General features: G+C 42.6%; 1 protein-coding gene across 1 annotated transcript in view; it reads left to right on the forward strand.

Annotated features, from left to right (window-relative positions):
• Window positions 1–18,893, forward strand: part of RNF217 (ring finger protein 217) — a 107,797-nt gene that overhangs the window by 45,917 nt on the left and 42,987 nt on the right. Inside the window, exon 2 of the mRNA XM_019538203.1 lies at window positions 9,316–9,549. Within this exon, the coding sequence (XP_019393748.1) occupies window positions 9,316–9,549 (234 nt within the window). The remainder of the gene's footprint in view (window positions 1–9,315; window positions 9,550–18,893) is intronic.

Here is an 18,893-nt window from a genome sequence, read left to right on the forward strand (position 1 = left end):
ATACTGTAGCTGAAGAAACATCGGAGACTCCACCTCTTGACTGCCTCTCTTTGTAGCTTAGACAACATATCTACGCTTTCTATACTTATATTTACTGCAACTTCGTTCCAGCCGGTCTCCCCTCTTATTCATAAGAGGGTGAGGCCAGGTGAGTGAATAAAACAAATTTTTATTTTACCTTATATTTACTCCGCAATAACTTTTACCACTAACACCCTATCTCAATGAGCTGTTGACCAGTTCTGGGACTTAAGGAGTTGGCAGCCGGACCTAGCCCACTGGGTTAGAATGCAAGGGCTTACTCCGGAACCCTGTGAACCAACAGACATCCTACAAACTTATTATAGAAAACTAACAACTTACTCTAAGTCGTCTACTTGCGCCAACTCGGTGAATCTTGAAGGCGGTCATAAAGCTACCTCCAATCCTGCCCCACAAGCCGCGCACTCGCCCACTCCGTAAAGCCCACGGCTCCCCAAGCGGTGCCGGAATCGCTAGCCCGGCATTCCGCTACAGATTTGTGCCTTAAGAAGAGCAGCGTGGTGCATCTGGAATAGATGTTGCAGGTGTTGCCCTGTGGGGCCAGGTCAACTCTCAGGATCTCAAATTGCGCAGTTAGACAGGAGGGTGTGACACAATTGCACATGCACACATACAGAAATCAGTTAGGTACACACACACACACTCTATCATCTCCAGCACATACACATCCAATACACATACATAGATCACTCATTCGTATATCATGCACAAGTTTGTGTGTGTGTGTGTGTGTGTGTATAATATGGATGACTGTGTGCATGATAGATGAATGAATGGTCCGTGTTTGATTGTTTTTGTATGTGTGCATATGGAATTGTGTCACATCCTCCCATCTAACAGTGCAATTTTGAGATCCTGAGAGTTGGCCAGGCCCCACAGGACAACAAACGAAAGCTTTGGAAAGGGCAGGCAGTGTGATAAAAGGAAATGGGGAAACAGTATAGTGTGGATTATTGTGGAGATGGGGAAGTGAAAAGAAAACACCCAGATATAGTCTGTAAAATAATAGGAAATGGATATGAATACAGGTGTTAGAGGGTGAAATTGTTAGGAAGGTTAAAATATAGGAAGACCAGCTTTTTTTCTGCTCTATTTTATCTTGCACTTGAAAATCGTTAGATGCCTTTTAGTCAATCTCTTTCCATCTGTCTTCTGGTGTATCACAGGTTAATGCCTGCTTCAGTTGTCTATACAGCAGCCAGCCTAGAAATCCTGACTTAAACCTTTGAATGCTTCCTGACCATGATACTTAAACATGCATTAAAAGCCCTTTTTTATTCAACAACAAATGTATTCTTTGGTGTTGGCAGTTTTTTCCAGTGAGTTAAAAGTTCACTATATAAGCAGGGATTTTGCTTACAGGTGCCACTAGAAAAAAATCAATGTGAAGGGACCTTTGTTCCTCAGTCCTCTATCATCCTGAGTTCAAAAAGGCTATGGAAGCTACATTCTTTTGATTTGCTCAATTGCAAGTTTGCATAGGTGTATTGAAGGGCAGAATTTAGGCCTGTGGTAGGAATTTAATTACTTCAGTAACAAGAGAGACTAGCTAGAGCAGTGTTTCTCAACCTGTAGGTTGTGATCCAAAAGTGGGTTGCGAACAAACTTTAAAAATGTATCAACAAACTTGAAAAATGGATTCTCCTTTAAAGGAGAAAAACATGGGGAACCATAGTTTTTCCCTTGCAGGGTGGCAGCCTTCCAGCCTGCAGGGGGCTGCTTAGGGCTTCCCCATGCCTCACACTGGGGCTAGGGACAGATAGTACACACAAACTGGTTTAAGTGATCAGAAATTGGTTTAAACCTGTGACAGAAAAAAGCTCAGTGCACATAAACCAGTTTCAAAATGGCTGAAACTGTTTTAAGATAAACCTAGCTGAATGTCATATCAGACTCAACTGATTTGGGTCAAACTGGTTTATGAAACTTCTGTCCCAGACCCCTTTCTGGTTTTAGTTAAATCACAGTCTCCCAGCATCCTAGCATGCTTTCCATCCCTAGGCTGTGCTGTGCTGTCCGCTCAAGCAGAGAAGGTTGCTCCTGCCGCAGGGGGGAGGCAGGGACTGCCCCTGCCACCCCCCTGCTCTGGAGTTAAACCCACTTTCTTCCAAGTACAGAGCTGTGCTGCTAAATTTAGTGCTGGCTGCAACTATGGACTACAAATCCCAGAGGCACATGAAAGCAGGAAGAGGAAGTGATAAGCAACCCTGCAAAGTCCTACTGCTGTGATTTTGGACTTCAAATCCCAGAGACCTCTAGGGCAGCAGTAAGAGGAAGTGAACACACAAGTCCATGCTGGCTAAATGCCAGAGAGCTCTGCTCTAACCCCCCCAGCTTTTGGCTTGAGCCACTGCAGGCATGTGGCTGAATTTCCTGAATTAAAGGTATGTCCAGTTGTTTCTCAGTTGAATCTGTGCAGCTTAAACTAACCTGCAAAGACTGAATTGGTTCAACTTCAGGCTTTTTGACTGTCTGTACTTAGCCTGGGGAGCAGGGGCAGCCAGTCAGGAGTGAGGGGCACTGGGTCAGGATTGGCCATTGATGTTCACAAACGGGTCCTGGTACAAAACAGGTTGAGAACCACTGAACTAGCACATAGTTCCCTCTCAGCTGCCTGCGGTTCTAGTGGGAGCAAAAAGTAGTTAATGGTTATTCTATTTAGTGAAATTAGCAAATATCTCTGAACGCAAAGCAGGCTACTTGAGCAGAAAGATGCCATTTTATATGTCCACATTTTAGAGTACGATGTTGCATAAAATTCAGGAGCTCCCATACATACCCTGGCCTGACTATATATTCCATTCAGTTTCAGCCGAGTGAAATTGAAGGGTGCAAAGGTGTAAATCGTTGCTGACCTTGGTGCTTCTGAGGTCATAGGAATTTTGCATTCTGTGTAGGTAACAAAGCTTTCCTTAAAAGAAAAGCTGAAAGAAACTTTCATAACATGTTAAAACTATGGCACCCTCTGCTTCTGTGGTTTGTTACTGATTCTATAGGATTCTTGAATGTTAAGTGCTGCATTTTTTCCCCCAACATAAACAGCTTTTTTCAGACAAAGTAGAAACAGTTTGACCCCTTGCTGTTCTGGTGTGTTCTAAATGTTAGTCTTTTTATAAAATAGAAGGCATGTGACCCTACATTCAAGCTTTGACTTATAAGCTGTGTTAGTACCTCCTGAGATGCCTGAAGAAAGAGAAGTACAGTTGATGATTGAATGGTGCCTGACATTTAGCATTCTGCTGAAGTGCAGTTGTGATTAGATGAATCCAAGTCATCCCTCAAGCTGTGAAGATACACCATGCTGTTGTGTTCATTGAGAAGTAGTTTTTAATACACAATGGCTTCTTAAAGGTAAGTGTTTTAAATATAGTATTTTAGTGCTGTAACAAACTGGTCCTGAGAAAAAAGGATTTTGCATTTTTAAAAATAACCCAGGAAGAGAGAAGATAACTGCTGTTTTTAGAACCTAAAAGGTTTTATTGTGCTCTCTGTAACCCTGTTGGATCTGTAATTTTGTATCCCTGAAGCTTACAAATGCTGGGTATTTTAGCATTACATTTACTTAACTTCTGATAAGTACTGCTTTTATAATTGGTAGAATAGGCAACATACATTGCTGGACCCTTCTCTCTAATATGCTGCTGATACTAGACTGGGTGTTCTGGCTGTGGTGTGGTATTCCACTATGGCTTGACTTCTTGGCAGAATATTTTCCATATCTTGGTGGTTAAAAATGTGAGCAAGAGAATAGGCTTGTTAAGCCATGCTGTTTAAACTACTGAATTCCAAAGTTCATAATAAATAGTTATTTACGTTAGGGCTCAAGTTTTCTCAACTCAGAGGTTTTGTGGTTTATTGAGATATGCATTAGATGGCTCTTGGCTTTTAAAAGCAGTTCTGTTGTTTGACCAACAGAAATATGAGTTGTTATATTTAAAATTCTTTAAAGATTGTCACTCTACCTTGGGTACAGTAATTGTGATAAAAAGCAGCAGTATCATTCAGCATCGGCTTCATCTGTTACTGAAGCTGAAGTGACTACTATGGAGTATGGACTTTGAATGAATAAGGCAATTTATAGTTGACTGAATATCTTGATTTCATTTATATGATGCCTTTCCCCAAAAAGGCTCAGGGCAGCTTTAAAATACAAGGTGATAAAATAACGTATAAAAGGAATAAAATATTAAAATAATATAGAATAACAAAACATCCACTCCATGACTGCATGTATGTGAAATAAATATAATCAGTAGTCAAAATGCAGAAACCTTTTCTGATGGTGAAAACAATAGGAAAATCTTATGTTTATGTGGGTGGCTCTAATTTTTGTGAGACTGACTGACTAAACTCAGTGGTGTGATTTAAAGGACCAATGGAGCCATTCCAGCCTCATAAAACTTATAAACCATGTCAACCTGCCCCTTTCTCCCATCCACGCCTTACCCTACCACAGTCACCACCACAAAACCAGATACTTAGGTTCAGGTATTTATTAATTTCTGGGGTGAATTTCCTAATTTTGAGCAACTACAATAAAACATTATTATTACAACCCCCCTGCTTTCAACAATCTAAACACCAAAATTATTCCCTACCTCCCACCCCCCATTAGGACGATGCGGTAAATTAACCAACTTTTAACACTGATTTTTTTATTTGGGTACCATGAATGTTCATTATAATTAGTTTGTATTCTGTTTCCATTTTTAACTAAATTGAATGTAAGCTTTTGAGGTAAAAAAAAGTTATTGGAATCTAAGAGCATTCCTGGAGTGTGTGCATGGAAACCTACTTAATTTCAGAGAGTAGGTGTTGCAACACATAAGTTACAAAAAAAATCTTCATTCAATGCCACTGCAATAGACTACACCTTTTTATTAATAAAACAGATGTTGACACAAGCATCTGAAAAACAGGAGAAAAATAAAGATCTTAATAATTCTTTCCTGCTTGTTTTGAGAGATTTTAGTATGGCTTTTTATTTTATTTTTGTGAGCTTTCTCCCCTCTCTTCCTACTCCTGTCGTAAGATGAATGTACCAATCGCAAACCGTGACCAAAGTAAATTAATACTTACATGGCAGAAATTCTTGAAAGGGGGAAAGAACTTTAAGGGGGTTCTTTTGTTTTTGGTTTTTTTTTTGGGGGGGGGGGGAGAAGGTTGGTGTCTTTTAGGGATTCAAGCCAACAACATACATTCAAGCTGATTATCAGATTATATGTCGACTGCATGCTGTTCCCTTTGACTGGTGCTGGTTGGTGTTATGGTTTCTCAGTATGCCCAAAATGATTTTCATTTTCAGATGCCTTAAGCTTGGCACTCAAAATGAGTGGCTTCTTGAAATTGTGGAGGTCAGGGTTGATGTAAACGTACCATATTTACCCAAATCCAAAATGACTCTGAACTTAAGGTGACCCTCCAATAATAAGATTATAGACATAGAAAATGTATGAATTTGTGACAATAGTACATGTCTAGAATCTAATTATTGGAGGGTGGTCTTAAATTAGTCTCTGCCATTGCTGCCTCTTCCCCTTCCACTTGCCGCTCCCCCCCATGCCTGTGTGCTTTAATGCCTACACCCCCTGGCGTATTCCCCCCAACTAACTGTCCTTCTCTTTTCCCCCACTCTTTCCCTGGCCTCAGCCTCTGCCCAATCACCGCATCTGCTTCCACTGCCACTTACCCTCCGGCTCTGGCCCTGCTGCAGCCTGAGGCATGGAGCATGTGGTTACTTTGGCCCCAGCCCAGCCAAGGAGCAGCGGTTTAGTGGCTTCTGGCCCTGGCTGTTGCATGGCTGGACTGGTGCTGGAGCAACCATGTGCTCTATGCCCTGGGCTGAAGTCAGAGCCAGAACCAGAAGGTAAACAGTGCCAGGGGGGCAGGTGGGGCAAAGACTGTGGGAGGCAGCAGTAAGCAGAGGTGGTGGGGGGAGGAGGGTGCAGCTCTGATTCTGACCCTGACTCCAAGAGGCTTTTCCACCATGTTAAATGTGGGTGGGGGAAAGCCTTCCCTTAGGCTCAAGCAAATACAGTAAGTTTTGCTGCTTTAAGTTTGCTGATGTAAAGCAGCAAACCTCTTGAGATTTACCATATTCAGTAAAAACTTTTTCCAATTTAGAAATTGAAATGAGCTATACTGGTTATAAGGCATCTTTCTTTGTCAGGAAAAACGGTCATACCTCTCATCAAAACAGTGACAGCAGCTCAAGCCAGCTGTAGACTGACTCCAAGAGAATTTTGTTTGAGAGTGCTTTGAAGCAGAGGAAAAGATCAGGCTAGAGTGATACCCATTCATGCCTAAATGTTGCTCCAGTCAGTCAGTAGTTCTCCAGCTTACATGGACCATTTTATAAGACGATGATGAATCTTTTCATGCACCCTCTTCTTTTCTCCAAGTGCAGGGAGAAACTCTCTGTTCTCTTGTGTTTCATTTCATTCTTACATATTATTTTGCTGACTTTCCAGCAAGATCGTTTGGTGATGCCATATGCTTAGTTTTTACACATTGCAGGTCACAGCCTCTCATTTCAACAGGGACCCCAACAATAATACGGTAATAACTCCATTATTTCGTTACTTCCGTTAAGTATTGAGACCTGATTCTTCAGATGAGTAGAAACTAATGGTTGTGGAGGGGCTTTGAGATCCTTGTAGAGAAGGCATTGTGGAAAAGAGAACTCCTGTGCCCTATGTGCCAATATAGTGACTGAAACGAGATTGATCGTGTATTTGGTACAGGGATCAACAAAATTAATTTGTTTGGTGGAGTGTATGTCACTAGCCATTCTGATATTCCTTGCATGTGACACCAAGCAAGTTACACTAAAAGGACTTTCAGACAGAGCATCTGGGATGACTCCTGGCAGCTTGAAACACGAATCTTGCACCTTGACTGTAAATGTAGTAGTGGAGCTATTTCAAGTGCATAGAAACAACAAAATACTTGGGAGGTCTAATAGTCTTTGCTAGTTAGAGAAGTTGAAATCTTTGGCATCTGTGAATACATTTAAAAAAAACAACCTAGTTTTCCCTCTGATATTGAAATGGATACATGTGATATATTTGTTTTGTTTTTTTAAACTTGCATGAAAGCCCTCTACATTCATAAAACTTTGTCTGTATCAAATACTGTGGAGTTTTAAGAGAATCAGCTCTGGACATTGTTTGCCTTTTTTACTAAGCTAATCAAAACATCGCCACCAGTGCTTCCCTCCTTAATAAATAACCAGAAGTGAGGTCAGAATAATGAAACTGCTTTGAAGTCAGAACCCTAGTCACAACTAAGTGGTGGGTTGGCTGAAGTTCAACTTTGTAATGGGGAAAATAAATTGACTAGTTTATATTTGTATGAGGCTTTCAACGCATTTGATACTAAGAGGGAAAATGTTCTTGTGAAGGCATAAGATTTACAGTAGTCAGATCAGGGTTCTCTTCTTGTCCTCTCTGAGCTTATGCAGTGACATCAAGCAAACTGTTTAGGCATGGACTTTCAGACATAAATAACCAAGTGGATAATTAAGCATTTGATTTTGGTGCCTAGTGATAGATACCCGTGTTTGAAAATCGTGGTTCCAGTTTCTTTGCCTTTTACAAGTATAAAATGGGGGATTGTACAATTTAATTCAGTGTGTTTTTGTTGGGTGCAGCAGTGACTGCCAGTAGACAAAACCTTTTACACCTGTTTTGCTGACTGTTTTTTAAAAGTGTGTTGATTGAACAGTACTAAGTTAACTGCTTTATTCAAAGAACAGACAGAAGTTGATAGAGACAGCAAAATCTTGAGAAGTAGGAGTAAGAGCACTGATCCAGAAAATCAACCCAGAGCTTCTGAAACGTGTAAATCTATTTTCAGTCTTAAACAATGGATACCTTTTTCTCTGTGCAAATTTGCTTTTATACTTTCTGCATACCTTTGAAAATACATTCTTTTGCTTCTTATATTGCACAGTGCAGTAATACAGCAATGTGTTTTTTGAAGCAACGTGGAAGTTAAAACATTGGTATTTACATCCTCACTGGCTCACATTCTGGTGTTGGTTTGTGTGGCTATTTAGGTTGAGACCTGGCAAACATTCATGAGAAGTAAATTCTTCAGGTGCTTGTCTCTGTGCATTCCTTCCTGTATGTGCATGTTCTCTATATGCCCAAGACTAGACATTTTGCCAGCAGCATACATTCCATTGGCAAATATGCCCTAACCATCCTCACACACCAAACCGAAGGTATGTATGTGGCAGTTTGGGACTGACTGTCACTTCATTTTTTTTCTCTACTGTTCTTGGTTTAAGGTGGAATATTAGCGTCTTCAGCTAGTTTAGTTTGCTGTTTGTTTTAGTTGTAAATGGTATGAAAAAATAGTTTGTCTGGTTTCTTCGTTATAATTTTAAATCCTCTCTTTCGTTGAGTGATGCAGCTTGTGATGCAATTTTCATGTGAAGTGAATCCAAGGTGGCACGGAGCTTTTTAGTCGAACTTCCAATAAAAAGTTGTTCAGCTGGTGCCCATGCAGCATCGTTAGCCTCCCTTAAAAATATCTAATTGATATACGTGAACAGCAGTGTGGGGCTCACTTTTTTTCTTCTTTCAAGGATGGTGTGCTCAGATGTAAACCCTTCAATAAGACCTCTTCCAATTCAGTGTACTTGCACCAACCTCTTAGTATACTGTTTGGAAGTCCTGCCGAATGTTTGTCCCTCTATATATTCTTTTGCTGGGGAGAAAATTATTTACTGGTAATGGAACTGGAGTTCTTAGAGGTGAGGAGTCCCTGTATATGTTCTACTGTCTGCTCTCTTTGCCATCTGCTTTGGCTTCTATATGCTCTTATTTATGTAGCTATCTGGAAGAGAGAGGAGTACAGAGGAGGTTATTGTCTGCTGCTTTGTAATATGGGTAGACTGACTAGATACTGAATTTCCAGTCTTGGGGCAATAAGGTGCATGTGTGCCCATAGTTGAATTCGAACAGGAACAAAACTCAAACTCCACTTGCTATACTTATGAGTAATGCTTCTGTTGGGAAGTGAAGGGACAACGTTACTTTATGGAAAAAATTGTTAAATGATATTTGATTGCAGTAAAATAAAATAATTTTAGAAAGGCATGCTGATTGTGGATTATTAGGGTGTCTAATTAAAATTAAAGGAATTTTCTTTGCAAATCTATAAAGTTGTGTTTTGAGTGTTTATTTTTATATAGTTGACACTAAGTGTTAGATCTACCAAGAAAGAGGTTATATATCTGTTCTTTACCCTTCTCTTTACATACAGGTGCAGTTGGGGCAAGCAGAAATAAAATGTCCCATCACTGAGTGCAGCGAACACTTGGATGAAACAACCATCCTCTACAATCTGCCACACGATGACATCATCAAGTATAAATATTTCCTGGAACTCAGCCGTATTGACTCCAGTACCAAGCCATGCCCTCAATGCAAGCACTTTACAACCTTCAGGAAGAGAGGCCACATTCCAACTCCTACCAAACTGGAGAACAAATACAAAGTGAGCATGCTTGCCAGAGCTAAGGATTAAATGGCACAGCTATTGAACAGCAAAAGTAGGACAGCGTGTAGTGGGCATTAAATAGGCTTTCTTCCATTACTGGAGCTTACTATAAGCTGTGATTTAGAATATGGACCTGTAGAATCATATATCTGAAAAACTAGTCTATTTAATGGTTGAAGCAGTTGAACATTCTTTCTGTGTTGTTGGTGCTAGGACTGTTCTGACTCACTAAATTTTCACTGTGCCTTGACTAATGATTTACCCAGCTGTAAATATTAATTTAGATAGAAGAGAGGTGAGTACAAGAAAGGTGGGATTGCTGAAGTTCATTTTTCAAAATTACCTACATGTTTTAACTGTAGTATCTAGCTAGCTAATGCAGGATTTGTGTGTCTGAATCCCCCGGACAACATTAAAGTCTTAAAAAGGCATTGGAATCTTCTGTTAAATGTGAGGTGTGCCAGTAGTACAATCTTGCAGTTTTGAGTATTTATCCATGCCATAAGGAAGGATTTTTCTTGGGGTCTCTTTTGTTGCTCTAGGTCCGCGTACTAACAGGTGTGACTATTTCAATAACTTCCTGTATTATAAATCTTGAAAGTTATTCTGATTTACAGATTAAAGGTTTTGACGCTATCTCCCATGACATTCTTATTAACAAGATAAGGAATACAGACTAAATTAAAGTACTGTAAGTTGGATACATAACTGGTTGGTTGACCATGTTTGAAGATCAATGGTCAATGGCTTAATGTCTAACTGGGAGGAGGTATCAAGTGGAGTTCCCCAGTGGTCTGTCCTGGATCCACTATTGTTCAGCATCTTCATAAATGATTTGGATGATGGGACTGAGCGCAGGCTTAGCAGATTTGAAGATGAAATTAAGTTGGTTGGAGTTGCTGACGTTTCAGACGGTAGAGCAGTGATTCAGAATGACGTGGGTAGACTGGAGACATGGTCCATAATCAATCAGATGAAATTCAGCAAGGTCAAGTGCAAAGTTCTGCACTTGGGATGAAATAGTTGCATGCACAAATATGAGTAACTAGGATGCAATACTGCAGAGAAAGACTTTGGTGTTCTAGAGTTACATAAGTTGAATATAAGCCAACAGTGTGTTCTTGTTGCAATCAAGGTCAATAGGATACTGGGTTATATTAATAGGAGTGTCACTTGCAAATCAAGAGAAGTGATTCTTATACTCTATTCAGCACTGATGAGGCCTCGCTTGGAGTACTGCATCTAGTTTAGCGCAATTATGATTCAGTCATGTAGCCTAAGGGCAGCCACCCTTTTTGGGCTAGCCTATCACAAAGTAAGGCCCCCTCCCTAAGTGCCTCTCCAGTCACCTTCCTCTTCCTGCTCTACTCACTTCTCCCTGCCTGATCCAGTGCTCTGTTCTCCTCCCTGTCTTATTGATGTTGTTCTTCTTGCTCCCTGCCGGATCTGCTGCATGCCAAACAAAGCGCCTGCGTGTGTCACTTGTGGCATGTGCCATGGGTTGGGTATCCCTGTTATAGTCCTTAGCTCAGCCACCCATTATTGTTAGATTTGTGACAGCTTGGTAAAAATACATTGAGGATACCTACACACGAGCGTGGAGGCTGCTCCGACATGCTGGAATTTGAGCATGTTGGAGCAGACTTATTTAATTGAGTCTGCTGAAGTGTGACAATTGCTGTACTTTAGCAGCCTTCCACGTCTCGTGTATCAGCATCCCATACTTAAAAATGGTGGCGGGGACGCTTGATTTAAAGCTCATTGAATGAGCTTTAGTTCAAGCTCCCCTGCTGTCATTTTTAAGCACAGGAACGCTGATGCACGAGATGCAGTGGCATTTTAATTAGAGCAGTTCTTGGACCCGCTGTAACTAAAGTGCTGTTCCCTTGCCCCCTCCCCTCCCCTCCCCCAGAGCACATGTAAACTTGCCCTGAGTCCTGAACTTTATGCAGAATTTCTAATCTGGGCAGAAAACCCAAATTGCAACAAAGACTGCAGGGGTACTCTTATAGCACTGAATCCTCTAGCAGCTCTTCGATGGGTAGAATCCTGGCATGATCATTTAATCCCAGTTTTTAGGACTGTGTTATGCCATTGTAGCGTAAAAGTATATAGAAACTATAGGCTTTTCCCCTCAAGCATATAGTACAAAATATCCATATGTGAAATAAAGCTATCTTGTAGCACTAATTGGATATATTTTTAACTTTTTCTACTTTATGATAAGACTGCTCTAAAATCCAGTTCTGTTATCAGGGTCTATCAGACTGTGTTTTTTCAGAGTGACTGCTGTGATGCCTTTCCACAAATACCTGTGGAATTAAATGGATTTGAGTTTTGATTTTTGTATAATCTGATACAAAGCAGTAAACTTTCTGTGAAATAATTGATAATGGGAGCATTACACAAAAGGGCTGTTCAAGTCACCTGCTTTTGTTTCTCAGTTGCACTTGAAAGAATGAACTGTGTTGACCTGGAGGCATTCCTCAGAGCATGTCAGAGCAGCTACAGCATTTACAGTAACATGACAGTTGCTCCTTGCACATCCTGCAATTTCTTGTTTTGTTCAGCATTAACAAGTGTGAAATGTAGAAAGCTCCCTAAGCAGTCCTGTGCAGAGATTACCTTCCCCTCCTGAGGCTGCTGTGCTAAACGGCTCTTTTCCCTGATCCTTGATCCATCTGTGACTTGTACACGTAAGATACAGCCTGCCTTATGCATTCTTGCACAGGCTTTTATCTCCTATTGTCATTTTCAAAACTTTCTTTGCTTAGGCTTGCAAATGGAGCTTTGCCTCACGGATATCCATCCAGAATGCTGATGCAAGGAGCGTTATCCCAGTTTGTTGTTTTAATCACCTCACCCCTTTTTCATCCCTCTGCTGGTTGCTTAGGCTCTAGCACAGAGCTGTCTAACTTCTAAGTGGCCAGAAGATACACACCATACAGGCCCAGCACTGCATGCATAAGTGGGCCTGCACTCTGGACCCACCTTCAGCTCCCCTGCTCTGGCAAATTTAAAACTTTCTGCCCCTTTGGTTCTTCATGGAAAGATCAGCTCCCAGTTTTAGTCAGTCCTTGGTGTCAGCCTCCATCATCTGCTTGTTAGGTTTCTCAAAAGCAAATATGTTTAGGAGCAGCAGCCTGTGAGTATCCTCAAAGCTACCTTGTTGTTTTTCATATCCCTTCATAACGCTCTCCTTTGGCACGATCCATTTTGTTTTTGTTTTTGTTTTTTTAATGTTACCTTGCTGATTTGCTGAAACTACTGCTCATCATGCTGACAAAGGGCCTTGTTACCCAGTACTTCTGGATGGCTCCTGGAAAGGTGAACCCCTGGATTGTCCTGACATTGACATCTGAAACAAGCTTTAAGCACTCATTATGCAGCTTAAAGTTACTCCGCTCCAGAGCAGGATTATTATCCATGCTACCCAGCTCATGTTACACTAAGATGTAGTCACTTTAGGCTACATCCTAGTAAAAATACCCCATTTGCCCCCTCCTCCAGTGGTGGGGAAACAGTGGGCTTGATCCAAGCCACCAACCCGGATCTTTGCTTACTGCCCATCAGCCATTCCCCACTCCCGATTTTCCTTGTGGCTGCCCGTGCTGTTAACTGCCTGCCCTGCTGCTACTGCTCTTTGGGGCAGAACAGCAGGGCAGTGGTGGCAGGTGGGCAGGGAGGTTAATCTTTCCCTTCCTGCTCCACCAGGATGGACAGCATGGGCAACCACAATTAAGAATGTCTTGTGGGTGTTTAGGAAGCAGGGGGGGAGCCTTGAGAGGCAGGGGATGGAAACTGGGGGGAACCCCAGAGGGGCAGAGGGAAAGCCTGTAAATATCATTCACGTGACATTTACGGAATGGCAGCAGAGGGACCAAGGTCTAGGAGTAGCTCAGCAGTAGTGCTGATACTACTGTGTGCAGTATAGCACAACTCCTAGATTTTAAAAGAAAAGAGTAAACTAGCCCTAATGACATATCTGTGTGTGTGTGTTACATTCTATTTTATTCTGTTGCTATATAAAGTGCTTATAGTTCAACGCAAGGGTTACACATACATTTGTTACACCTCTTAATCTGAATACAGGTTTTCAGTTTAGTGTGTTGTCTTTTAATTGCTGTGGCTGAGTGCTTTTTTGCCAGTGAAAACAACAGGGTGGGTAATTGCCTAAAAGTAAAGGATGAGCTCCACCCTGAAGCTTGCTGTCTAAATTAGGGATAGCAAACTCATTCTGTGGTGCTGGATGGATATACTTTTTTTTTTAGTCTTTGGGTCAGAAATGAAAAGTTCATTATTAGGAAGTAAACTTTGTAACCACAGGAGGGAGCCTCCTCAGTGAAATTCAAAGAGCGACATGTTGTTCCCATGGATTTAAAATGAATTTATTTGTATGAAACTTCCTGTCCTGTATCCATTATTACCCCTTCCATTAATGAACTTTTCATTTCTGACCCAAGGACTAATCAAAAAACCCACCCTTCCTCCCGGCATAAATTGCTCCATAAAAGAATATGCTGCTTAACAGCATAAATGAATGAACAAGGAAAATGGAGGCAGATTTGTCCACTGTCTCCCTTGCTGCTATAGATTTCATTGCTTGGAGGTAGGATCCTGAAGTGTCTAAACTTGAGTGTGAGACTGAGGGAAGCAAATGTGAAATGCTATATAGAAGATCAGCAACATGATAAAAGGAATCAAAGTGAGAGAAATGGAGGAAATGTGAAAGTTGAAAACACTTTTTCATTCAAGTAATATAGTGCCAACTGCCTGCTTCTGCTTCTGCTTTTTTTTAAAGGAAGGATGAATAAAACAGCTTCAAAATCACTGACCGCCAAATCTGAGTAAAATTCTTCCTTTGAGGAAAGTACTGGCCATTAGAAGATTAAATCAAGCTTCATGTGCAACAGGACAGCACAACAACTCTTAAGTGCCTATTCTTCTAGCTCACATACTGAAATAGGGATTTAACACCATGTAAAAATGTTAAACTGTTACTGGGGAAGACAGGATACAAGGGTATTACTTAGATTTCAGAAAGCAGGACATCAGTATTTTGAACCAGATGGTCACTGGAGAGCTTCTAATCTCAGTAATGGGTTGAAATCTTTTAAAATCAAAGCCATAATTAAATTTAGCCCTGATGGATGCCAAGGAGGGTATGGCATGGAGTTAATCACTTTGGATATGGCCTGCACATATGCTCTCCCTCTTAAGCATTTCTTACTGTGCTGTGGGAGATGGACCTGTTTGCTGTATGATGATAAGAAACTATGCACCCCTCCCTCAATGGATGGAGCGAGGCCACTAAATGTACTGCAGGTGATTTTTATGGCACAAATTATGATAAAACAGAAATGGGAGTGCAAGGATAAAATAATAACTAGAGAGCTAAGGGAGCCCAATTGGAGAAAAGTTTCTGTGTTAGATGGACCTTGGTGTGATCCCATGTATGCTGCTTATGTTCTTATAATTGATGATTATCCAGCATCTTATTACTGTGGGCCCAAGGTATGAGTAGTGATTAGGAGACCGCTGCCTCTGTTTCTGACCAGCAGAAAGGTAGCTATTTGTGTGCAGGGATGAGAGAGATACTAGATACTAATATGCATGTTTGAAATTAGGCCCCTTGGAACTTATATAAAGAGTATTTTCATAAGACTCCAGCTGACATTTCAGTAATGGACAGGACTTACAGATGTTTGAGAAACTGGACGTTTAAAAAAAATACTAAGAATAGGCTTCAGCAGTGCCTGGAAAACATATTGGATGGCCTCTAACTGGGGGACTGAAGCTTTACCAGTCAACAGTAGATAAGCAACAGCAACACTTGTGAAAAGGCAGATTCCCTTCCTGTTCTCAGTTGCTAGAAAATAAGAGGATTTTGGGGTTTTTACTATGGTGCTATCCCTGGATCTTGCCTTGGGACTCCATCTTGCACATTGGACTCTGGCAATAGACGTCTCTAAGGCTAGAAACAAGTCACTGAATGGAGCAATTGTGCTGTGCCACAATGTGTGTTTCTGTTTCACTGGACAAAGCACTCATCACCCCTTGTTCTACCCTTGCTGGTGCAGGACAAGGGGCAGTGTGATCTCCCCACTTTCCCTACTGCCCAAGACCCATGGCGCAGGTCTGTGGCAGCGGGGAAAGCAGGGTTCTCTTTGCCCAACCAGCCAAATCCAAAAGTCAGTTTTCAACCAGTTCAGAGAATTTGTACACAAGATCCTATGCACAGCAAGACTGAAGGTTAAAAAGAGCCAGGAAAGAAGGCAGTTCTTAAAGGCTGTAATATTGGAGGGTCAACCAGAAGCTATTCCAATACAGTGAAAGATGAAAAGAGCTGCATTTAGGAGACTGACATGGCTATACAAAGAACTTCTTAGCTACCTCACAATCAAAAAAGAAATGTGTATGCAGTGGAAAGGAAGGTGAGTCATTGAGGAAGCGTAACAAGGAGAGGCAGGAAAATGGTCAGGAAAGCAAAGGTGAAAAAGTGATCTAATTGACAAAGGATGTTCTAGACAGCAAGGAAGAGTGTTGTTCTGAAAAAATTATCCATCAGAAAAGGTGAAACGGGAAACTGGGTCAAGTGGTCAATAGTGAAGGACAGATACTGAAGGGAGGTTGCAAAGAAGGTAGTGCTGCTTGGTGTCTCTGGATGAGTACTTTCATCTTAATCTTCAAAATAAAATAAAACAAAACCCTGGGATCCAATAATTAAAAGTTGTATCCCTAAAGAAGGGGAAGAGATGTAGTTTCCAATTATGTATTTATTTATTAGATTTTTATATTCTGTGCTTCCCCAAAAAGGCTCAGGGTGGCTTACAATGAGAGAGTTTCTAGAACAAAATAAAATATTAAAATAACAGCCCCCTCCCCCATCCTGGGTGGGTGGAGGTGCGGAGAAGCAATCTATCCCACCTTACCCTCTCCAATTCCTGCCTCCCTCTTCTGACCAGAGAGAATGACCTCTTCCCACCAGTCCAACTCGTCCTTCCTCCCCATCTGCATTTAATACCTCCATGGCGGGGAGGAGGAAAAACAGCTTCCCTTCCACCCATGTTCCTTCCCATCTCCATCCACTCCTGCTCCCCTGGGTCATGGGGAAGAACCGGGGGTATGCCAGATGCGTTGCAGTGGTGGCACTGGGAGGGAGCTATGGCAAAATTTGGGGTGGCTGCAACCCCCTCTGTAGCCCATGCCTCGAGCCCAACTCTTGGCGAGAAGAGCCCCGGCTCCAGCCCACAGCTGCAGCCTGCCTGCCCTGCCCTGCACATATCCAAGGGCACAGGCCCCACCTCTCCCCGCCCTCCTGGGGTCCATTCAGGGGCGGGACCCACACCTCACCCCGGCAGTGCCTGCCCCTGCACCCTTCCTCACCATGGGAGTGGGAGAGGGTTGATCTGCTCCCTCCCCACACCCCTTCCCCCCCTCCCCTTCCACCAGCTGGATTTACCGGCTGGAGGAAGAAATATCAGAAATCAGAATGGTATTGGCCGATATGCCTCCTTAAAGATTGGGTATCTGTATCGGTCCCAAAAATCTCTATCGGTGCACTCCTATTATTAAGGCTTTTGATGCAGTCCCACATGGGTAATTGGATAAATGTGGGCTAGATACAACTAGATTAAGCAGATATATAATTGACGACTTCAGTTTTCAATGACCGAAAAATGGATTCATGTTAGAGTGGCAGGAGGCTTCAAAAAGGACTCGCAGGAGTCTACTCTGGAGTTGGTGCTGATTAGTGTTTTAGGTGCAGAAATAGAGAGCTTTCTGGTCAAATCTGCCAATAATGCAAAATTAGGAGAGCTTGGGATCACTTAAACGCTTCCCTGAACTGCTGCCCTGGTTGAGCCCTGCTCTCACAGTTACAGTGTTGGTTTTAGAAATAGTATATCCTTTGTCTATGCAGGAGTTGGGCTCAGTTAATCCCTGAGGTCTCTTCCAGCTCTGATTCTTTGACTTTTTATGCAACTTGACTGAAGTGAGAGTCATACTTGGTTCACTGAATATTAATTTAGGGTGCGAACAAGTTTCACCAGGGGAGACACCTTGTTGGACCTGGTGCTGGCCACGGGTGATGACCTGGTGAGGGGGCTGTGGGTGCTCGACCACCTGGGCGGCAGTGTTCATCGCCTGCTGGAATTCACCGTCCAGCGCAAGGTGGCAAAGACCTACAGCAAGGCAGCAGCCCTAGATTTCAGGAGGGTAGACTTCAGTGAGCTAAGGAGAATAGTCGGGGAAGCACTGAGGTCCCAGAGGGGAGGAGAGCCAGGTGTCCAAGAAGAGTGGTCGCTCCTTAAGGAGATGATCCGCCAAGCCCAAAGGGAGGTAATCCCAACATGGATCAAAGGGAGCAGGAGGGTGCAAAAGCCCCCATGGCATACCAAAAGCATCCGGGAATGTCTTCTAGCTCAAAGGGAGGCGTACACCCAATGGAAGGGAAGGGCCATCACCAGGGAGGACTATACTGCGGTTGCTCGGGACTGCAGGGGAGCAGTCTGGAAGGCCAAGGGAGAGATGGAACTGGGACTAGCGTCCTGGATCAAGGTCAACAAGAAGTCCTTTTTTAAATACATAGGGGGCAAAAAGAAGGTACTGGGTAACTTGGGGCCACTGCAAGACATGCTAGGAAATTTGGTTGTTCACACCAGATGACAAAGCTAACCTATTTAATGACTTCTTTGCCTCCATTTTCCTGAGCAGGGACCAAATCAGCCCTCCCCCCAACTGGGGTCCCCTCAGGCTCTAGGGGAGGTGCACCTAGGTGAAGGGTCAGGGAACTTCTGGAGGGACTGGATATATTTAAATCAGCTGGTCCGGACGATCTCCACCCCAGAGTGCTGAGGGAATTAGCTGAGGTCATTGCGGGACACCTGGCATGGCTTTATGAGCACTTATGGTGCTCTGGTGTGGTGCCAGAGAACTGGAAGAAGGCCAGTGTGGTTCCCATCTTCAAAAAAGGGAGGAAGGAGGACCCGGGAAACTATAGGCCAGTTAGTCTTACCTCGATCTTGGGTAAGCTTTTTGAGAGAATTATTCTGGCACATGTCCACGAGGGGCCAGCAGGATAGATTATGCTTAGGGGCAACCAACATGGATGGGTTCATTAGAGGCAGGTCCTGTCAGACCAACCTGGTGGCCTTCTACGACCAGGTCACCAAATCCTTAGATGCAAGGGTAGTAGTGGAAATAGTCTTTCTGGACTTTTGGAAGGCCTTCAACATTGTCTCTCACCCCGTTCTCATTAGGAAACTGAGGGACTGTGGTGTCAACACCTATACAGTCAAATGGGTCACCAACTGGCTGGAGGGCCGCACCCAGAGAGTGGT

The sequence above is a fragment of the Crocodylus porosus genome, unplaced genomic scaffold, assembly GCF_001723895.1.
Source record: "Crocodylus porosus isolate Cpor-Errol unplaced genomic scaffold, CroPor_comp1, whole genome shotgun sequence".
In the NCBI taxonomy this organism is placed as follows: domain Eukaryota; kingdom Metazoa; phylum Chordata; order Crocodylia; family Crocodylidae; genus Crocodylus; species Crocodylus porosus.